The following is a 24,395-nucleotide window of genomic DNA, read 5'->3' on the forward strand; positions in this document are numbered from 1 at the left end:
GATTATCTGAAGCAAATACCAGATAGTAGGTAACTTCATCAGTGATGTTCTATGAAAGTGACTGTTAATTCATACACATAAACTACTATACTATAAAACTATAAAAATATCCTTAATGTAATCACTGTTATTGCCAAAATTTCCTGGCTATTTGCAAATTTTCTCCTTCCTTTGTTCCTTCCTTCTTTTCCTTTTTGTTTTGAGACAGGGGTTCTCAGTGTAGGCCTAGCTGTCCTGGAACTAGCTCAGTATACCAGGCAGGTCTAGAACTCACAGAGATCCACTTATCAAATACATATATATGTGTGTGTGTGTGTGTGTGTGTGTGTGTGTGTGTGTGTGTGTGTGAGAGAGAGAGAGAGAGAGAGAGAGAGAGAGAGAGAGAGAGAGAGAGAGAAAGGTTTCTCTGTGTAACAGTCTTGGCTGTCTTGGAACTAGCTCTATAGACCAGGCTGGCCTCTAACTCACAGAGATCCACCTGTCTCTGCCTCCTAAGTGCTGGGATTAAAGGTGTGCACCACCACCACCTAGCAGTTGACAGTCTCAAATCTTTTATAATATATACATTATCTACTCGCTTTTTTCTTTAAGTTAAAATTAATAGGTTTGTTCTCATTTAGTTACTTTGTTCGTGTGAATAGCTATTCATTCATAAACTTCAAAATTGAGAAATTAAGAAATTTCTGACACTTTCTTATTCTGACATCTCCATAAACTCCTGTCAATTGAATGTCAGTTGGGTATGTTGGTGCATGTCTATAATTTCAACACTTTGGAGATAGAGGCAGGAGACTCATAAGTTTGAAGCCAGCTTGTGTTACATACTGAGTAGTCAAATATTTGATATGTAAATGGATTACATACTATAAACTTCAATCTTTAAAAGCTACAAAAAGGTAAATCAAATAAGTAGAAGAAAAATAATAGAAATTAGTAACATAGAAAAAACAAATCACAGAAAAATCCATGTCTTAGAAAGGATCACTGAGATACCTTTAGTATTGTATCAAGAAAAGAGAGAAATGACAAATCACCAATATCATAAATAAAAGTACATCAGTAAAGATGCTAGACTTTAAAAAGTATATTTTAAATATCTTCATGACAATAGGTTTGATAATTCATAAAATACAAAAAGTTCATGAAAGACACAAACTTCCAAAGCTCACCCAAAAAATACATGTACTCTAGACAAAATGATGAATAACCCTGTATATATTAAAGACATTGCCAGTAAAAACATTTCCATAAAATGGTGGGTAGCCAAGTGGGAAGAAACTATCAAACCTATACATACAGTTTCCTGCAGAAGGAAGATAAGAGACCACATTGCTCAGGTTTAACATTACTCTGACACCAAACACCACAATGATATTTAACAAAACAACTACAGGTCATTACATTTAAAAAAGACACAAGAATTCCAAACAATATTTTAGCAAATCCAAAAATATTTGGAAAGGATAGTTAATACATAATATCTAAATTGGGCTCATTTTAGGTATGCAAGGTTGTTGAATATTTGAAAATCAATATAATTTATTACTGAAACTTCTTAGCAGATTATTTTTAAAAACTCTAATTGTATAAGCATCTAAATAGTTACCAGAGAAAATATTTTAAAAACTCAACTCAATACAGTGAGAACTTCCATGAAGAAATTGACAAAAGTATTTTAAAGCTTATATATCTTACTGTAGAAGTCTGACTGCTTTGCCCTTAAGACTATGTCTGTTCTCACCTCTTTCATTCCATATTATGAAGTTAGTGCAACAGGCAAGAGATAAGAAAAAATACCAACTAGTCAGGAAGAAACAAAAACCTTTTATTTATTGAGAATATGATTCTCTATGTAGAAACCCTAAGGAATCTATCAAAGAGCTAAAGGAACTAATGAATTTAGCCAAGTTTCAGAATAAAAGATATATTTAAGAAAAACTAATTTTAATTCATTAAAAAAATTATAATTTATGATGTATATGTGTGTATGATATGTGTGCGGAGGCACATGTGCCATTGTGCAAGTGTGGTCAAAGGACAACTTTGTGAAAACTATTCTCTCCTTGAACCTTTATCTGGGATCCCGGGCTCAGGTCACAAGACTGCATGCAAAGTACTTTTCTCACAGAATCATCTTGCTGGTATTACTTTATTTCTATATACTACCAACATACAATTTTAAACTAAAATTTAAAAACAATTCAATTTTCTAAGGAACACAAGATATGAAATGCTTAGGAATACATGTCATGAAATAGGCACAAGACTTAATTTCACATTGAAAACTGAAGACCATTAATAAGTGAAATTAAAAATGACCTAAAATATACAACATGTTTGTGGATCAGTGTTTAGTGGTCAATTATTTCCAAGTTGATCTCTAAATTCAATATGATCCAGGTAGAAATCTCACAAGTTCTTTTTAAGAATAGCAATTGTAAACTGATTTTAAAATCTATGGTGAAATATAAAGGATCTAAAATAGGAAGAAGGGTCATTACCCTTCTCCATTGTTGTACTCTCAGCTCTTAGGAAGGGTGCCTAGGACATGAAAAACACATAGTAAATATAAGCTGAATGAATGAACAGAATATGGAAAAATTATAGAGATTAATAGAAAGATTGTTGTTGATAATTTTGATTTAGGAGAAAAACGTTTTCTCTTTTTGTGGGGAGAGTAAGGGGAAAGAAGGTCTCTCTTAATGTAGTCCTGGCTGTCATGGAGCTTTCTACATAGATCAGGCTGGCCCGGAAAGGCAGAAATCTTCCTGCCTCTGTCTGACTCCTAAGTCCTGGCTGTCCTGGCTGTCCTGACACAGGCCTCAAATTCATAGAGATGCACCCGCCTCTGCCTCCTGGAACTAAAGGTGTGCACCACCACTGCCTGGCTTATTTTTTAATCTTTGTTTATGTGTCCTTCTCTGTATGTGTATGCCACATGCATGTGGATGCTCACAGGAGCCAAAAAAGTGCTGAATGCCCTGGAGCTGAAGCTACAGACACTTGTAAGCCCTCCAACACCAGTGCTGGAAACTAAGCACTGGACCTCTGCAGGAGTCACCAGTACAGTGCCTTTAAACTTTGAGTGATTTCTCTAGCTCCAGGAGATTATTTTCAAAATTTGCTTATGGCATATTCTACTACTTTCATGTTTTTAGTTTTTTTACATTAAGGTTTTGAATATAACTTGAATTTTAGTAAGGAATGAAAAGAGAATTGAGTTTTTAGAATCACATCTATCTCAATGTAATTTATTAAAAAATTCAACTTTTGTTCACTCACATTAAATATCAAATCTCTCCTTGTAGACATGAGTATATTTCAGGATTGTACTTATAATCTAGTATCTCAAGGTATAGCATTTTAAAATTTGGGAACGGGGGTTGGAGAGATGGCTTAGTGGTCTTGCTGCCCTTTTAGAAGAAGGTCAAAGCCAGTCATGGTGGTGCACACCTTTAATCCTGGCATTTGGGAAGCAGAGGCAGGTATATCTCTGCATTTGAGGACAGTCCGGTTTACTACAGAGTGAGTTCCAGAACAGTCCGAACTACACAGAGAAACCCTGTTTCAAACAAACAAACAAACAAACAAACAAACAACCCCTCCCCCCCCAAAAGAAAAGTAAAAAAAAAGAAAAAGAAAAAGAAGAGGGCTGAGTTTGGTTCCCCAGCACACACAGGGTGGCTTCTAACTGCCTTTAACTCCAGCTCCAGGGACTCTGACACTCTTTTCTGTCCTCTATAAAAAGTCTCACACATGTGTATGTAACTTACATACAGATATTCACATATAAACTTAAATCTCTAAAATGAAATAAAGTGTAATATTGGAGTTCTATTTCCACTCCTCATTACTCTCCTTCACATTTTTCTTGTTTACTTCATATGTGATCTTTAGAATTAGTCTACTTAAAAAAATCATGTCCATATAGGTGGTATTTAAACTATAGATTAACTTTGGGAGAAGTTAATTCTTTATAAAGAAATTGTTCTTTATAAATAGAACTAATATGGTTTTCCTTTTTGTTCTAGTTTCTGTGAGATTTCTTTGTAGAAAACTAAATTTTACTAGCTTCTTTACTCTCTGTAGTACTGAATATCAAACTAAGGCAGGATCTATATATGCAAGGCAAGTGTGATCAACTACTGTGATATAAGCCCACCATTACTATTTCTTGTTGAGCTGAAATAAAGCCTACCTCAAGCATGATTCCTTTAAATTAGGGGATATTTTTCTTTACATGTATACCAATACTGCTTACCAATATTTCAAACAAAAATACCTTTTTTGATCATTTTCTTGCTGCTGTTTAACATGTTTGTTCTCAAATTCACGGATATTTTCTACACCAATTTCTTCACAGAAGTCTTGGAATATGTCATCTTCTACCTTTTAAATTATTTTAAAACAACTGACTTACTAACCACATTTAAAAAATAAACAAGCAGTACTTAAATATAACTTTTTGCTCTTAGCTTTCCATGAATTAGGCCAGAAGGTAATCAGTGCGTTTAGCCCAGTGCTTTCCCTTTTTTTATCTGCATAAACTATGTTCATCTGTTATCAAACTTATTTTTCAGAAAACTATATGAAAAAGCTCATGAAATGGCTTCATTAGATGGTATTATGCACTATCTGATATAAAGAGGTAGCTATTCTATTTATCTTAGCCATGTCAAAATATAATATTCTATATTTTTAAAAACCCATCTGTTATATGAGTAAACATCTTGGACAGTGAAAAGAACTCAAGGCTAGAGCACGGTATCAGTAATAAATTCCAAAAGACTGGCATAATCTCAATTCAACAAAATATCTAGTCTCAAATACAATAGTATTTTAGTAGTAAGTTATGTTAAAACTAGTGGATTTTAGTTAAACATGAATGTAATATGACTGATATAGCAGTAAACTACCATTAATCCCACTGGATAACCAAAATCATGAGAAGCTATATATGTAGACTCTATGATCCTCAGTACTGGTCAGATCATACTTTATATTATGCTCTGTTCTGGGCATGAACAGTAGCAGTATTCAAAGGATGATTTCCTGATTTAGTCTTGATTCCATAGTCATATGTACACAGCCAAAAACCATGACTCTAGTCTAGAACTGCATACTATATGCCATTTAATAACAAGCACTGTATTTATTACCTTATCTATCTTATCTTGAAATTCTTCAATTTTTTGTTGCTGTTTGTTGATTCCTTCACTCAACATAGTACACTGAGAATCAATATTCAGTAATTCACTCTGTAGCTGAGATTGTTCCTAATAAGAAAAAATTCTGCTTAATAACAACTATTTTATTTTTTAAATAGTAAGGCTATAAATATGATAAATGTCTTTTATTATAAGTGAAGAATCTTTAGTACAAAGGACTCTGGCATAGCCAAATAACATGATTAAATACTATAAAAATTATCAAGGGCTATAATATAGCTGTAGGATAAAGTATCTATAATTATGTAAGGTTATGTAAACATCATTCTTAAAATTCTATGTTCTGATATACATTTCCATCAAACTTTTGACAAGTTTACATTACCCGGTAAAATGCAACAAGGTGCTTCTTTTTAATCATCTCTAGTTCATTTTGTGAATATTTGAGTCGTGTATTGGTTCCTTGTACTAAAGTCTGTATTTGTTTCAGATCTGTTTCCTTGCGGAGTGTCTTCATTAACTCCTAAACAGAGAAATATGAGAACATTTTACAGTGGAAGAATACTTTTACTCTTCGGTGCTTTCATAATAAAGACTTACTGATTTTACATACAATCATCCAATATCTTCTAATAAGAGACAGGGTATGGGGAATGTAGAGATGTCTCAGTGTCTAAGAGCACTGACTGCTTTTGCAGATAATGTGAGTTCAATTCCCAGCACCCACATGGTATCTCACAATCATCTGTAACTCCAGTTCCAAAGAATCCAATGCCCCCTTCTGGCCTCTGCAGGCAGACAGTGGTACACAAACATGTGCAGGCAAAACACACATACCCATAAAAAGGAGTAGGAGTGCTGAAGAGAACACTTGGTAGCTAAGAGCACTGGACGCTCCTACAGAGGAACCTGGTACTCAATTCTCAGAGGGTAGCTGGTACTCCAGTCCCAAAGAGTCTGATGCCCTCTTTTGGCCTCCATGGAAACAGCATTTATATGGTGAATAAACAGTCAGGCAAAAACATTCATATGCTATATATGTATATATAGTAAAGCTATGTAGACATACTCAAAAGTATACATATGCATGATATATATGTACACATAATAAAGCTTCTAAATAAAATGTATACATAAATATCATGAGTATTTCACATATATATCATAAAATAAAAATTTAAATATAAAAAAACACTAGGTGTGTAAAGTACATTTGTCATCTAGAGTAAGACTGTATACAACTTCCTCAAAAAACTAACAAACTTTCTAACAGAAAATAAAGGCATGAAAAGTGAAAAATGAGGACTATCCCACTCAGTGCATATTGCCAGTGTCTTTGGGGTCATCTGACATGCTTGTAGAATATCTTCTTTGAGCTTGCCTTCTTCATTCCCTTTTGCCGTCACTTACCCTATATGCAACCACAAGTAAATGAAGCACTCTGTATTTTTTACTGTGAATCCTTAAAATATATAAACATATATATGTTTCTGTACCTATTGGTTTGAGAATTTGTTTTGGAAAAGTTGAAATCACATGAAATGTGCTTTTCTGCACACCAATGGCTTATGCTCCAAGATTAAGAATTGACAAATGGTGCCGGGAGGTGGTGGCGCACGCCTTTAATCCCAGTACTTTGGAGGCAGAGGCAGGTGCATTTCTGAGTTCGAGGCCAGCCTGGTCTACAGAGTGAGTTCCAGGACAGCCAGGGCTACACAGAGAAACCCTGTCTCGAAAAACCAAAAAAAAAAAAAAAAAAAAAAAAAAACCAAAACAACAAAAAACCAAACAAACAAAACCCCCTCCCCCTCCCAAAAAAAAGAATTGAAAAATGGGACCTCATAAAATCACAAAGCTTCTGTAATGCAAAGGACACTGTCAACAGGACAAAACAGCAACCAACAGATTGCGAAAAGATCTTTACCAATCCTACATCTGATAGAGGGCTAATATCCAATATTTACAAAGAACTCAAGAAATTAGACTCCAGACAATCAAATAACTCTATTAAAAATGGGGTACAGAGCTAAACAAAGAATTCTCAACTGAGGAAACTCAAATGATGGAAAAGAACTTAAAGAAATGTTGAACATCCTTAGTTATCAGGGAAATACAAATCAAAACAACCCTGAGATTCCACCTCACACCAGTCAGAATGGCTAAGATCAAAAACTAGGTAATAGCTGATACTGTCGAGGATGTGGAGAAAGAGGAACACTCCTCCATTATTGGTGGGATTGCAAGCTGGTACAACCACTCTGGAAATCAGTCTGGTGGTTCCTCAGAAAATTGGACATAGCATTACCTGAGGATCCAGCTATACCACTCCTGGGCATATACCCAAGAAGATGCCCCAACATATAACAAGGACACATGCTCCACTATGTTCACAGTAGCCTTATTTATAATAGCCAGAAGCTAGAAAGAACCCAGATGTCCTTCAACAAAGGAATGGATACAGAAAATGTGGTACATTTACACAATAGAGTGCCACTCAGCTATTAAAAAACAATGACTTCATGAAATTTGTAGGCAAATGGATGGAACTGGAAAATATCATCCTCAGTGAGGGAACCCAATCACAAAAGAATACACATGGTATTGCACTCACTGATAAGTGGATATTAGACCAAAAGCTCACAATACCCAAGATACAACTCACAGACCACAAGAAGCTCAAGAAGAAGGAATACCAAAGTATGGGTGCTTCCTAAAAGGAGTAACAAAATACTCACGGGAGCAAATATGAAGACAAAGTGTGGAGCAGAGATTAAAGGAGGGGCCATCCAGAGACTGCCCCACTTGGGGATCCATCCCATGTACAATCACTAAATGCATACATTGTTGTGGATGCCAGGAAGTGCATGCTGACAGAAGCCTGATATAGCTGTAATCCTGAGAGGCTCTGCTAGAGCCTGACATATACAGAGGCAGATGCTTGCAGCTAACCATTGAACTGATCACGGTGTTCCCAATGGAGAAGTCAGAGAGAAGACTGAAGGAGCTGAAGGAGCTTGCAGCCCCATGGGGAGAGCGACAATACCAACCAACCAGAGCTCCCAGGGTCTAAATCATCAGCCTGGGAACACACATGGAAGGACCCATGGCTCCAGCTGTGTATGTAGGGGAGGATGGCCTTGTCAGGCATCAGTGGGAGAGGAGGTCCTTGGTCCCATGAAGGCTGGATGCCCCAGTGTGGGGGAATTTGAGGGTGGGGAAGTAAGAGTGGGTAGATGGGTGGGGGCACAACCTCATAGAAGCAGGAGGGGGATGGGATAAGGGGTTTTTGGAGGGGGGGAAATGGGAAGAGGATGACATTTGAAATGTTAAATAAATAAAATATCCAATAAATAAAAAGGGGAAATAGGAATGTATAATCTACTATTGAGAGACGAAGCAATAATTGAAACTGAATTTGAGATAACCCAGATATTAGGAATAAAATTCTCTGGCTCAATGGAAAAAAAATCTTTCTTTTGATGGATGCTTCCAAAGTATGACTGTGGAAAATTATTAAAATACTATCTTAATAATGGCATCCATTGTTTCTCTAGTATTGGTGTTTTCATGCAAAACATTCACTACAGTGAGACTGACTGGTTAGAGGTATTAATTTTTATATTCAATGTATGTAAGTAGTAGACAAATGTTCTTTTTCACTAGGACTATGTACTGAAAATTCCAACTTATAAGAATAAACCAATCTCAATTTGTTTACTATCAAGAGTATGTCTTCATATATCCTGACCATATGGGTGTTGTCTTTCAGTCACTAACAGGATTCTTTGTCCAAATATTTTCTCATAGTCGAGTATGTATGTCTATGTGTACATTCCATATGTTCCCTGTGCTTGTGGAGGCTGGAAGAGGGCATCAGACTCCCTGGAACCAGAGTTACAGTGAGTGTAAGCTGCCCAACCTGGGTACTGGGAAACAAACTCAGGTCTTCTGCTATAGAAGCAAGATCTATCTCTTAACTGTTAAGCCATCTTGTGTAAGTCAGGGTTCTCTAGCATAACATTTTGTAGAAGGAATCTCTCTCCATATAAAGGCTGTGCTCCAGCTAATCAAACATGCCTATCCATGGATGGAAGGTCCAAGAATTAAGTAGTTGTTAGTCCATGAGGCTGGATATCTCAGCTAGTCTTCACTATACCCTAGAATCTCAGTAAACCCGTATCAATACACTCAGCTGATCTAGTTTTTGTGTTCCTTTGACCATTATCCCATATTCTTAAAATCTATTCCACATATTTCTCAGACTTCTGCTTGAATAAATTTGCAAGCTCATTAAGCTCTTTTTTAGTGTTTTGCACCTGTTCAATGGACTATACTTTCTACCTCCCCTCTAGAACCCTGTTTTGCCTTAAGTCTGGTTACAGGTCTAGAGACAACTATTGATGGGCTCCAAAGGACATCAGTATTGTCAAAGATAGAAAAAGCAACATTCCAAAGGGTGGCAATATATCTTCTCCAGAAGGTAGATCAAAGTTCTCAGCTTCAATAGAGTGGGTCCTCATATACAGCCCATTCCAAGTTACAGGATCCTATTCTTTAACAATTAACACCCTCTGAGGCTGGGACTTGAATTTTTGCTGTATTCAACCAAACTTATAATGAAACTGTAGCTTGATTTTCTGCAACTTGAACTCTGCAGCTGCTGGAGAGATTCTCTTTCAGGAAACATTTATAGAGACCTGTAGACTGTTAATACACATCTGGACCCAGTCAATTTTATCACTAAGTCCATTGTTGTCTTTTGCCATATTCTGAGATGCTAGAAGTTTGTTAATTTTTTCTCAGAGTTCATAAATGTGTTTTTCAATTTATCCAGAGGTATTAGGAGCAACAGATCACCATCATAATTTTTCTTATTGTTCCACAAACTGTCAAATGTTTTGTATACAAAGTCACCAAATTTGTTGCAACTCAATATTGGTTTATCAGGGTAGTCAAATGGATTCGTCTCCTTAAGTTTGTAAAAATAGTCCACACTATGGGCTTTCAGTACTCTCCAAGCACCCAGAGGCTTCAGTAAGTATAGGTGCTAAAAAATTAGAAAGCTTATTCCAGGTACTTATTATTCATTCTTAAAGTTCTGCTGCTCTAGAGCCAGTTCTGATACCAAAATCTGTATTAGGGTTCTCTAAAGTAAGAAAATTTATAGAATGACTGACTACCTGACTATCTATCTATCTATCTATCTATCTATCTATCTATCTATCTATCTATGAAATTTATTAGAATGACTTACAGGCTGTAGATCTAGCTAATCCAACAATGGCTGCTTATGAATGGAAGGTCCAAGAATCTAGTAGTTCTACAGTCCATGAGGCTACATGTCTCAGCTGGTCTTCAGTATAAAGAATCCCAAAAAAGTAGGCTCAATGCCAGTGAAAGAATAAATTTGCTAGCAAGGTAAGAGTAAGCTAGAAAAGTCTGGAAAAGAGTAAAGCTTTCTTCTTCCATGCCCTTATATAAGCTTCCAGCAGAAGATGTGGTTCAGATTAGAGGAGGGTCTTCCCACATCAAATATCTGGGTTAGGAGTAGATCTTCCCTCTTCAAATTAAACAAAACTCCCTCACCAGTGCACCCTCCATTTTTGGGTTTTAATTAATTCCACATCTAATCAAGTTGATGACCACAAATAGCCATCACTCATCTCTTCAGCTCTAAACCAATTACTCTTTTACTTGGTATTTCAATTAGACCTAGCTGTAAATTTTAATAAAAATGCTTTTCTATACAGAAGCATATAACTTCCAATTACATCTTGGGTTACATTATCAAGTATGTCCTAATTAGGGTTTCTACTGCTGTGATAAAACACCATGACAAACGGGTGGTGGTGGTGCATGTTTTTCTTTAATCCCAACACTCAGGAGGCAGAGACAGATGGATCTCTGAGTTCCAGGACAGCCAGGCCTATACAGAGAGAGTGTGTCAAAAAAAAAAACAAAACAGAATAAAACAAACAACAAAACACCTTGCTGTGAGAACAAAATTTGAAAGCAGCATTGTAACAATAACAAAAATTCATGGTCAGCAAAGACCACCAACAATTGGTTAAATATAGTCATAATAAAAATATTAAGCCCCTACAGAGGCAGGGTGACCCAAATGAAAAGGCATGCTAAGACGTGCCCAGATAAGCTCAAGTGAGTAATGGGCCATCTGGTGTTTACTTTTCTCTCCCCCTTTCTGAGAAGTCCAAGGTTTCATGGTCAAAAGTAACTAGTCATCTGCCAGCTCGCACGTAGCCACTTCTGCAAGTTGCTGATGTTTGAAATATCCAATCATATGTAAGCGCGCCAAATTTTCCCACTCCCCCCAACCCCTACCCATAAATATCCCAAATTTCCTGGGTTCTGGGCCGGAACCTCTATCTCCTGCGTGAGATATGTTCCGGCCCGAGGGCCCTCGTCATTAAACCTCCTCTGCAATTGCATCAAGAAGGTCTCTCGTGTGTCCTTGGGTTCGTGCAGTTCCGGACTTGGGTGAGGGTCCCCTTGCGGGGGTCTTACATTGCCATGACAAAAAGCAACTTGAGGAGTGAAGGGTTTATTTCATTTTACACTTGTAGGTAATAGTCCATCATTGAGGGGTCAGGGCAGGAACTTAAGGAGGGAAGGAATCTGGAAGCAGGAACTGATGCAGAAGCCATACAAGAGTGCAGTTTACTGGCTTTCTCCTCATAGCTTGCTGAACCTGCTTTTGTATAGTACCCAATAGCCCCAGCTTAGGGGTGGCACTGCTCACAATGAACTGTGCTTTCTCACATCAATCATCATTTAGGAAAAACACACCACACACCAATATGGTAAGAATATTTTCTCAATTGAGTTTTCCTCTTCCCCAAACAACTCTAGCTTATGTCAGTTTGATATAAAACCAATCAGCAAATTGTAATATCAAAAAAATACATGTGTACTTATTTAGAACAAATTTTATCTAGTCATACATATTCTACTATATTGATGAAGATTCTATATTGACATTTTATTTAGAAATTATACCCTTGGAGCTAGAGAAACCTCTTAGAGGTTAAGAGCACTGGTTGCCATTGCAGAGGACTTGGGTTCCATTCCCAGCACCCACATGGTAGCTTACAACCTTCTGTAAATCCAGTTACTGGAAGAGAATCCAATGTCCTCTTCTAGCCTCTTTGGGTACCAATTATCTGTATTCATGTACAAGTATCACACACATGCTTGCACGTATACGTGCACATACACAAATAAAATAAAAATTTTTTTGAGACAGTCTCAATATGTCTCTGCCTGTCCTAGAGCTCACTACGTAGATCAAGTTGGCCTAGAACTCACAGAGATCTACCTGCTCTGTTTTGCCTCCAGAGTGCTGAGATTATAGGTATGTGCCACCACAACTGGCTAAAATAAACCTTTTTAAAAATGTGAAGAAATTCTGTACCACATGTAGGAGTAAGTACTAATCTAATTATACAAATAACTTAAAATAGGCAACAATACCTAATACAAAACTGTGTCTAGGAAGCTAGATGTGGTAGTACATGCCTATAGTCCCAGCACTTGGGAGGCAGAGGCAGGGGAGGCCAGATTTGTCTACACAGTGAGTTCCAGGATATCGAGAGTCAGCACTTGTCACGAAAAACCAAAAAAGAAAAATAAAAAGGTTCAGTAAACCAGCAATTCACAGACTTATTTTAATAAGAAAAATACTTAGTTTTTGCATAATTATTTTCCATAATATTTTATAATTTTTATGATGAGGATTTACCTTTAGCTCTTGGACTAGTTGGCTTCTTTTGTCTCTTAGACTGTGTAACTCTTTCTCATCCCAGCACAGAGCTTTATGCTTTAAGTCACTTGACCCTCCAGAGATCACTCCAGATTTCAAAAACAGTGTTCCATCAAGTGCTACTGCCTGCATCATAAAAAGATTTTACCTTAGAGAAATGTATTTTAAGATACCTTTTCTAGCTGAGATTTTGTAGATGTGAAAAACACTTTTTGAACTTTACTAATAAAATAAGAGGAATACAAACCACAAATATAAAACCCATTTTACTAAGACTAGGCAACAAATTAAAAGCTACCATAGAGGTTTAAAATAAGCTATATATTAGCTCTAAACATACACAAAACTAAGAAACAAAAACCATATTTAATATTAAATCATTTGCATTACATGATTCTTTGTTTTGAAGATTCTGACATATATTATCAACAGCATATTATAAAAATGACTTAATACCTTTAGGATATTCCCAAACAACTGTATTCTCCAAAATAAATACAGAATGAAATTTAGAGTCAAGGTATAAATTACCCAGAGTTTACAGTGCTCTAAGTGAGTGCTTTAATAAAATAAATTAATCAATTTTCAACATTTTATAAATTTTTCTACGAAATTAGAATGAGAAATGTTCCTGGCCCTAGCCTCCCAGCCGCTTTCTTAAGAGATAATAAAAACTTATATATAAATTCTTAAGATATTTTCCTGAGAAATATGTGCATGTACAAATGCCTTCAGGCATCATACTACACATTAGTATATATTTGCCAGGGTGGGTGTAAAGAAAAAAACTTAAAGCCTCAGTCAAGCATACTAGGCAAGCACTCTACCCTCTCAGCCTTATATATTATTCTTTTGATGATAACTTTTTCCCTTAGATTTTAAAGATGTAAAATTTTGTGTATGAATGTTTTGACTGTATGTATGCCATGTACATTTCTGGTGCTTGTGGAGGCTAAAAGATAGCATCAGATCCTCTCTAATTATAAATAGAGTTGTAGATGGTTGTGACTGACTCTGGGCATGCTGAGAATTGAACCCAGGTCTTCTGGAAGGCAACAAGTGTTCTAAATTGCTGAGTCATCTCTCCAGCTCTGTGAGAATGCTATGTTTTTTTGTTTTGTTTTATTTTTGAGACAGAATCTTATGTAATTCAAACTGGCCTGAAACACACTGGGTAACTGGGTGACCTTGAACTCCTGACCCTCCTGCCTTTACTTCCCAAATCTTGAGATTACAGGTGTGTGCCACCATGCCTAATTTTACATTATATTGTTTGTAGGTATTGTATAAATTATATGTGCTATATATTTAAATAAACCAGATTATTTTATAATGTTACTTGAAATGTAGTTTTAAAATATGAATGTCTATAGGCTATCAAAAGTACAAATTAAAGATGAAAGAATTTCGGTGAAAATGTGGCATCTATTCAAATCATTTTACTAAACTAAAATACAGAGAACTTTTTTTTTTTTTTTACATTTCTGAAATACTGTTTATATGCAAATAAACCAATTAAAATCATAAAATACTAAGAACATGTTACAATATGAGATAAAGCATGTTGTTGTAAACAAAAAATAAATTGTAAATATGAATTAAATTAGGGACAAATCACCTTATCTTCAAATGGCTTTTTAAAACTGAGTACACAATCTTTAAAAATCTATTTTAAAGGGCTGGAGAGATGGTCCAGTGGTTAAGAGCACTGACTGCTCCAGAAGACCTAAGTTAGATTCCCAGGATCCACATGGAAGTTTATAATATAACTCCAGTTCCAAGAAAGCTGATAACCTTTTCCAGCCTCCATGGGGTACCGGACACACATACGCACAGATATACATGCAGAGGCAAAACACCCATACACATAACATAAAAACTTATTTTACAAAATATCTAGCATTCATTATTTTAGAAAAATGCTAAATGTGAGAATGGAGATTCTTAGAAGAAAAGCTTATCTTGCATTGATTTTTGATACTAGACATTTTAGAAAACTGTTAATTGTTCATGAAGTGGCTACCACTTGCTAAGGATTATTTCCTAGGCATTCTGGCAGCTTTATGCTTGATGTCACTTAATATAAGCTTTATAATTTTATGAGAGTATTATCTCCTCAGTTTTAGATAAGAAAAAATTAAGAGTTTAGAAATTTACCTAATGTCACATAACTACTTACGATATAGCATCACCAGTCTTATTTATGGCTTAGGCACTTAAGCATTGGTATACTTTATAAAATAAAAATAAATAATTACTTGAGCAATAATTTAGCATTGATCAACTAAAGATAAATTGTCTATGTAATAAAATATATTTGTGTGTGTGCATGCATGCATGGGGAGGTATATATATATATATATATATATATATATATATATAGAGAGAGAGAGAGAGAGAGAGAGAGAGAGAGAGAGAGAGAGAGAGAGGCCAGAGCAGGATATGGGGTCTCTATGTCTATTGCTCTCTGTCTTACTATTCTGAGACAGTTTCTCACTAAACTAGAAGCTTGTTATTTAGATTAACCAGACAGATCTTGGGATCCAAATGTCTCTACCCTCTAATGCTAGAGTTACAGGTATGTTGAGTCATGCTTGGCTTATATAGGTGCTATGAATTTGAAAGCAGGACAGCATGCTTGTAAAGGAAGCATTCTTAGCTATTAAGCCATCTCCTCTGCCCCTAAATGTTTATTTTTAAAAGAAAAATCACTCCCTTGAAAGCTTAGTACTCAGTAACATTTCAACTGTGCTATTTTAAACATAACTGTGTTAAGCTTCAACATAAAAAGTATTCCCATTATGTTATCTAAGAACAAAAAAAATGTAAAGTAAGCAACAAAAAATCTTTCCTGCTATTTAAATGTAAAGCAATGCAGGGAAAATACAGAGATCAACAAGGACATTTATTCCACACAAAGGGAAAAACTCAAATACCTTAGAATACTGAAATAAATCAAATTTCTAAAATACAATTTGTGATATAGAAAATGTTACAAAAGTTAATTTTATAAAATTCAACTGAAGAGCTGAGGATGTAGCTTAGTTGGTGGGGTGCTTGCCTAAATACACAAAGCCCTGAGTTTAATCTTCAGTGCATGCACAGATGGGTAGGACAATGCATGTCTCTGATCTCAGTACTTGGGGGCAGAGGCAGGAAGAGCATAGTCACCACAGTTATCCTCAGCTATATAACATGCTGAAAGCCAGTCTGAGCTACATGAGACTCTGTCTCAAAACAAAAATCAGCAAATGAAAGCATCTTAGGCTTTCCTATACTGGTTTTCCACATTGAAAAGAACATACAAGTAAAAGGGGGGAGGTAGAGACTGAATGAACGAATGAACACACTTCAACTTAGTTGGAAGAGTGATCAAGTCTCTTACCTTCCGTCTTTCAGGTCCATCGAATGCAATATGTCTTGCTTCTTCCACAGTCTCACAAACAAGGCCATTTCCACAAACAAACTGAATCACTTTCTTCAGCTGAGGAAACTGGGTCTTTATAACATCAATCATCATCTTACAGCCCTTAATTTCCCTTAGACGTTCATTGATTGGCTTGATCTGAAGGGTTAAAAGGAAAATTGGTATATTAACTAGACTAAAATAAAAACCAAAGGCTTATTATATTCTTTCCACAGTATAGCCACGGCTTAACAAAATGCTCTTCTATGAAATGCACTTTTAGTAAAAACACATTATGTCATGTAACATTTTTCAAAAATATGGAAACTTTATCAAAAGCCACAAGAACTTCCAGATTCAACTGCCACTAGCTAGTTGGAACAAAACAATAAATAAGAAGTGCTTTGTGTTCTTTACATCATAAAACACAGTGGGATGCAGTAGACACTTAGGTATGTACCCAAAAGCAGCACAGTACTACAGATCTAAAAAATGAAATGAAACCAAAACCTTCTAGTATGAAATAATCAGGACAGCCTTCAGATTATCGATGTATTTTCAGATTTCTGTCTACAAATCATAAATATATCTGCCATGGATTATTGGAAACTAGCAAATCTCATTTCTGTTAAACAAAAATCCTGTGTATATTAAAAGGTATATATGTATGCACATGGGAACAGTAGATACATACATATGTATGTTTATATAGCCTGAGTGTATAGAAAACCTCTAATGTAGTATTTGAGAACTGTGTACTAGGGCTGGAGAGATGGCTCAGCTGTTAAAGGCTAGGCTCACAACCAAAAATATAAGAGAACTATGTACTAAAAGGGAATTTTCCTTTTATATTTCTGTATAAGTTTATTTTTTACATTTATTTATTTATTTAGAAAAGAAAGAGAGAGAGAGAGAGAGAGAGAGAGAGAGAGAGAGAGAGAGAGAGAGAAAGAAAAGGAGAGTCTGTGTGTGTGTGGAGGTATCCTCTAGCATGTCTCCGGAAGTACAGAGGACAACCTGTGGGAATTGGTTCCTCTCCTTCTACCATGTGAGTAGAGGGACTAAATCTTGAACTCAAGTTGTCATGCTTGGTAAAACAAGCACTTATATCTACTGAGTCATTTGATGATCCAGTATAAGATTTTTGCTGTTATTGTTTTTTTCCTGTATAAGATTTTAATTAATTGAAATTTTTTTGTCTGAATGTATGCCTGCATACCACATGTATGAAGTGCCCACAGAGACCAGAAGAGGGTGTCAAATACCCTAGGACTGGAGTTACAGATGATTGTTAGCTGCTATGGAGGTGCACTGGGAATCTAATGCAGATCTTTTGTAAGAGCAGCCATATTTTTAACTGCTAAGCCATCATTCAGACTCTCCTGTATCATACTGTTGTAAAATATGAGTTTGCCTTGAAAAATTCAAATGAGTAATAAATAAAAATGATTTTTTCCCAGGTATAGTGGTATATCCCTTTAATCCCAACACTCAGGAAGCAGAGGCAGGCAAGTCTCAAAAGTTTGAAGCCAGCCTGGTCTACATAATGAGTTCGTCTCCAGGATTGAAATGGAAGACATTAAGAATTGTAGCAATACTAGATTAGGAAAAAATAACATGAATCACAGAAGATAGCAGCAACTGCTTGATATTATTCACCTGAAGTTCAGAAACATCAGCCACTTGAATAACTGGCTAACTGGCACCCAAGTTACACCACTTGTACCCACCCTACCCCTATTCCATAGCTGCCAGTTTGGAGCAATAAAGGCATTAAATTTGGTAATTAATAAATACTAAATATTAAAATTCTTACATCAAGGTAATCTAGAGCAAGGAATGTCTCAGGTTCAGATCTTTCCTCCTTCAGAAATCGAATACAATCTTTCGCTACCTTTTCTGAGGCTACAACAATGGCAACCATGTACCGGCCAAAAAGCTTAGTCACAGCCAGCTGGTATTTCTTATGAATAGGATGACACAGATCAAGCAGTCTTCCAAACTTTGTAGGTTGCAGAACAAAAGAAGAAAACAAATACATTAATGAGAAACATATAATTCATTGTTTTCTAATGTAACAAAGCATGACAGATAAATACATACAATTTATATGTCCAATTTAATAGTTACATTTAAATTCATCTGAATTCTTATATTTTAATGTGGACCTTTGATTTTTGACAATGGACAACCTCTTGACTGCTTTCCCACAGAGTAAATCAAGTGCCTTCCTTGAGCAGTAGGTGACTGAATCCACATTCCTGCTCTACTCACTCTCCCTAGAGGGTGGGAAACACAAGGGCTCAGCTGATAAAAACACACTGTTTGTAACATCTCATTCTCTCCCTCTTGGAGTTTTAAATTAACATCCTGTTTTAATGCGATCCTGTCTTGTGTAGAAAAACACCTTATTTGGTGGGAGGGATTCAAAATGTCCTCGCTCAATGAGGAATTGAGTCTTCTCTACATTGAGAGAGCATTAGAGGTCCTCCCTCTCCCGATTTCCTAGTTTTTAAAAACTAGGAAAATCAATTCCCTCCACTTCTGAAAGGAAACAAGTATATAAGTGATGCTTCTTGGCAAATTAAGGAATAGTGGATAAAAATTTTCAGAATTTAGTCAATTAACCAGCTTGGCTTCTACTGAGTTCAGAACAACCAAAACTATATTTAAATTATTGAGCCATCTCTTCAGCCTTTTCTCTGTTTAAAAAGAAATCTACACAATAGCTATTTTCTGCCATTAGATATGATTGCTGAACTACTGGGATTTTTAACAATAGGATTGTATCATTTTGTTATGAATTGAAGAAGCAAGATTGAGCAACATAGCCCCTTTCCTCTATTATTATCCATGATTCAAAGTAAAGATTGAACAAAGACTTGGGGATATATAACTCAGTTGGTAGAATGTTTACCTCACATACATGAGGCTCTAGTTTCAGGTCTCCCCCCACACACACACACAGTTTCTTGAAAAAAAAAAAAAAAAAGATGCCGGGCGGTGGTGGCACATGCCTTTAATCCCAGCACTTGGGAGGCAGAGGCAGGCGGATTTCTGAGTTCGAAGCCAGTCTGGTCTACAGAGTGAGTTCCTGGATAGCCAGGGCTACACAGAGAAACCCTGTCTTGAAAAACAAAAACAAAAAAAAAAAAACAAAAAAAAAAGACATTCTAGTAAGACAGTGTAAAGGAGATAATGTAGGTGGAACAGAGCAATGGTGAAGTGTCAAATAGTAAAAACTAGGCCATAAGGAAATCACAGGGCACACTGAGGCAGAAGTGAGACCCCTAATATAATAGAAAACAATGTTGTGAGGCTAACACCTCATGTAACAAGATAGCATTGCATTTTGGCCAAAGTCCTCAGTATGAAAGACTACTGGGTACAGAGAGAAAATGAAAATATGGCAGTGATACCTGTCAAAATTATGAAGAACTTGAGCATAGAGGTTTCTTGTTGAGAGGGCCAAGACTACTTCATACCATGTTTCCTCTGGGGATATCAGTCATAATGTATACTAGTTAGGCACTGTGTTCATGTAACCATTTTTTTCAATACTTATAATTTGAAATCATCTCTTGCTCTATTTACTATTATATTTTACATATAAATTGTCAAATACAAAACACAACATTTCTAAAATAATTCTGCTTCCTTACAACAGTTATGTTTCCAATCTCAAGTAAGAACACTATTTGTAAGAATGAGAGAACATAGCCTTTAAAATTAATTCCAATTACCACAGAATCTGGGTAAAGTCTTTTAAGGCATTCCAGAACTTCTGCTCTTTTCCGTTGACGTTTTCCCTCATGGTTATCAATTCCAGCATTCTGCAATTCATTTCTAATAAGACTCAATTCTTCATTAACTTCAGACATTCTTGATTTTGTATTGTCAATTTCTTTTATCAGGGCTTCTTCTTGCTGTTTTTTATCTTCTAAGCAATCTCTACAAAAGTAACAAGAATAACAACCAAAAAATCAGTTTATTAAAACATAAAACATTCTTGTCTGACAATGTATGAAAATGGAGTCGTGTTCTATCAATTAAAAAAGAAATAAAAAAAAAACATACCTAACACTAAACAGGCAAAAGAGCTTTTTGGTAATTTCTGTTCATTTGAAAATACATATTTCTGGTTACTATGAGAGTAAGAGTAGATCAATATAAACCAGAGCAATCATCACATGCTTAATATCAATGCAAACTCATCTAAAATTCCTTAGTGGTAGATTGAATATTATGAATTAGCTTTCAAGACACAATTCATTACCATTTAAAAAATATTTAGGTTTATTTTGTGTTTATTCTGTGAACATTTATGTAGTTAGTGCCTATGGAAGCCAGAAGAGGGCACTGTATCCTCTGGATCTGGAACTACAGATAGTTTTGAGTGGGTGCTTTGAATCAAACCCAGTCCTCTGCAAGAGCAACCTGTGTTCTTAACTACTGAGCCACCTTTCCAGCCCCTACAATTCATTATTTACTTATGAAATGTCAATGTCAAAAGGAGATTTAAGTTTTACCACCACTATATATTTATATCTTCAAATTTTAAACATTTATTTTTGTCTTCAAATTTTATATATATTTATTATGTGGTAAGTATAATTTTAAAGACAAAGGAATGAGAATATCACACATTAGTAACATTCATTTGCTACTTAGAGAATATACTGGCTAATTTAGATATGAAAAAGCTACAAAGATTGTTTTCCTACTTACATGCACGTCTTTGTATATTCCTCCAATTTCTCTATTCGTTTTTTATGCTCTTCTATTTGTTCTTTTATTTGTTTTAGATTTCCCTACAATAGGAAATAAAACTAAAATTAATTACAATGTTCTAAACTAATAAGATGACACATATAGAATTATGCTATAAGTTGTTAAAAGTTTGAAATGCATCAAATATGATTATATGAAAATATTTAGGGTTCGTGTGATGGCTTAGCAGGTGCTTGCTGTTAAGCCTGATGAACTAACTCTTTTCAACCACTGAACATAAGAGAAGGAAAGAGCCAATGCTCTCAAGTTGTTTTCTGACTTCTACAAGTACATCATAGTGTGTTTGGGCATGCATGGGCACACACACAAATATATAAATAAATGTAATTTTAAAATTAAGAAAAAATATAAAAGAAAAATTAATTTTGAAAAGGCCAGCTAATATAAAGCTTTTATAGCTAATAAACTGGGGATCAAATCTGACTGTATTTGCTGTAATATTTGGTCTCCAGTGATTTTACTGGTAAATTCAAACTTCTAGCGTATTTTTTAGTATTTCTAGATTTACTTATTTTATGTTTATGAGTGTTTTGCCTGCATGTATGTATATACACCACATTCCTGTCTGGTACCCACAGTGTCAGATCCTCTGGAAAAGGAGTTATGAGTTACTGTGAGCCACCATGTATGCGCTAGGAATTAAATCCTGAAAGATTGACAAGTGCTCTCTCTCCAGTTCAAACATTTTCAAGTACCTACATAGTTCATATCTATCTTTCAAACTTATTCATTCAATAACTATCCATTCACTGGCTTCCATGTGGTAGAAACTAGAGGTATAATAGTAAGTGGGATAGTTCCTATCCTCAAGAAAATAAGTGATTATAATAGTTAAGTATCACCATGATGCAAGTACAGGGCAACTACCAGGCACAAGGAGAGGACTTCATACAAGTCTTGTTCTATTTTTTCCTTTACCATTAAATCTAAATACTGCAGAGCAGTAGACACTGTCACCTGAGAAAGACAGGTTCTAAGATGTCTAAAAACATAGCACTGAATCCTAGACATACCATGCACGTGCACCAATCACATTTACAATAACTAATAATAAACAAAACAATACAACAATGTAAGGTATTTATGAATTGTTTAGTTTTTCAGTTTCCCATTTAGTCACCCAGGGATAAAACTGAAAGGGGAGCTTTAACTTCCCAGGGAAGAGAAACTGGATGGATGGGGAGAGTAGTCTCCAAATAGTTTCAGATTTTTAACCTTTAATCTTTCTTCCATTTAATCAATGATAATCCATGAAGCAAACATCTATTGTACTAGGTGCCAAAGTTACGAAAATGACCAAGATGAGCTGACTCAGACAATTACACAAATATGACAACCTTAGATCAAATCCCCACATAAAGTCAGGAGTGGCTGTGGACACCTGTAACCCCTGTGCTATGGAGACTGAGACAGAAGAACTGCTAGGGCTTGCAGGCTGACACCCTAGCTCCAGGTTCAGTAAGAAACCTTGTCTCAAGCATATTAGGAGAGTGATGGAGCAAAATACTTGCTATGTTCTTCTGAGCTCTGGACCAATACAAACAGGCACATGAGCTCGTGTGTGTGTGTGTGTGTGTGTGTGTGTGTGTGTGTGTGTGAATTAAAGCACACATGCGTGCGCGCGCGCACACACACACACACACACACACACACGTATATGTCTCCCTCCAAAATAAGGCAAGACAGCTTCTTTTCTAATGGAATGCACATATTGAAATTAAGAAGTCCAACACTGAAATTCTACTATCTCACTTAAGTCCATTTAGAGCTGGGCATGGCAGTACACCCATTTATTCCCACTACTCAGGGGGCTAAGAAAGGCAGACCTCTGTGAGTTCAAAGCCAGCTTGGTCTACATGGTGAGTTCCAGGCCAGCCAGGGATTCATAGTGAGACACTGTCTCAAAAAGGAAAAAAAAATCCATTCAGGGGCTAGAGAAATAGGTCAGTGATTACAAGAACTTAACTGCTTTTGCAGATGGAAATTCTCATGAAGAAACATGTTTGTAATGTTAACAGGAGGCCAATACAACAGATCAAAGAAAGGAAAACAGGAAGAAAAACGGAGCAACAACTCAAGTAGACCCATGTAGGTCACTTAAGAACTTTGTAACTTGGGAAGCCTCTGGAGAAATCAAAGAGCCAACTTCATGATTTGACTTACTGAACGTATTACTGGCTGCTATGCTGCAACTACTGTGTAGGATAAAGAGTGGTAGCAACAGAAGCTGGTAGGCTACTGAACTGATCCAAAACCAAAAGTATGGTAACATGGACAAAAGTGATAGCAGTAGAAATGGAAAAACATAGTCAGACTCTTGTATTTTCAAGGTAAAGCCAACAGTTTTCTAAAAGAGTGTCAAAGACTAGCTCCACATTCTTGACCTGAGCAACTAATAAAATTAAAGTCATAATCAGGCATGAAAGACTGTGCAGAACACATTTTGGTGAGATCTGAAGTTCAGTTTAGGGTCCAAGATTGACTTAGTTGTTTGTTCAACAACCTAACCTGAAGAACCTGAAGTAGCACCTGGAAAAAACACACGTTGGAGTTTTGAAGGTCTGAGAGCTAGATGTTCAAATACAGGTAAGAGAAAACCCAAAGCTTAGAAACAATCACCACAAATTGGACTTACAGCAGCACTTAGCATGCTATATATCAGGGTGGCTCAGAGAAACCTCATAATGTATGATGAACTTTTATTGTTGAGTGTGCAGTAACTGTAATCTTATGCCCAATCCTTAGTCTTTAGAAAAGGAGTCATAAAACATTAAGAGGGAGTGACTATTAAGTTTGTCCTTCACTGTGAGCTTGGCTTTGTAGTGTGATTTATCTTGTGCACCTGGCTCTTTAAAGGATCCCCAGGGCCAGGCGGTGGTGGCACACGCCTTTAATCCCAGCACTTGGGAGGCAGAGGCAGGCGGATTTCTGAGTTTGAGGCCAGCCTGGTCTACAGAGTGAGTTCCAGGTCAGCCAGGACTACACAGAGAAACCCTGTCTCGAAAAACCAAAAAAAAAAAAAAAAAAAAAAAAAAAAAAAAAAGGATCCCCAGTTGCTAGTCAACTGGCCCTATAAGAATTCTTAGCTGTCAGAACTGCTTGATATATGATGCTATGTTGGCTATGTTGGTTGCCTCTTGGATTCTGGAAACAGGATGGATGTAAAAAAAGCCAGCTGAGGCTGAGAGTTGGAAGTGAGTTGGGCTAGCAGAGTGAGAAGAGAAGGCAGTTGGTAGAGAAGGTATTGTTC

At 36.1% G+C, this 24,395-nt stretch overlaps 1 protein-coding gene across 1 annotated transcript in view; it reads right to left on the reverse strand.

Moving 5' to 3' along the window:
- Positions 1-24,395, reverse strand: part of Smc1b (structural maintenance of chromosomes 1B) — a 58,719-nt gene that overhangs the window by 21,967 nt on the left and 12,357 nt on the right. The window contains exons 8-15 of the mRNA XM_034516749.2: positions 21,083-21,165; positions 20,098-20,305; positions 18,171-18,356; positions 16,334-16,513; positions 12,928-13,074; positions 5,554-5,691; positions 5,160-5,276; positions 4,283-4,389 (exon numbers count right to left, since the gene is read on the reverse strand). Coding sequence (XP_034372640.1) covers positions 4,283-4,389; positions 5,160-5,276; positions 5,554-5,691; positions 12,928-13,074; positions 16,334-16,513; positions 18,171-18,356; positions 20,098-20,305; positions 21,083-21,165 — 1,166 coding nt within the window. The remainder of the gene's footprint in view (positions 1-4,282; positions 4,390-5,159; positions 5,277-5,553; positions 5,692-12,927; positions 13,075-16,333; positions 16,514-18,170; positions 18,357-20,097; positions 20,306-21,082; positions 21,166-24,395) is intronic.

Source organism: Arvicanthis niloticus, chromosome 13 (genome assembly GCF_011762505.2).
Source record: "Arvicanthis niloticus isolate mArvNil1 chromosome 13, mArvNil1.pat.X, whole genome shotgun sequence".
NCBI lineage: Eukaryota > Metazoa > Chordata > Mammalia > Rodentia > Muridae > Arvicanthis > Arvicanthis niloticus.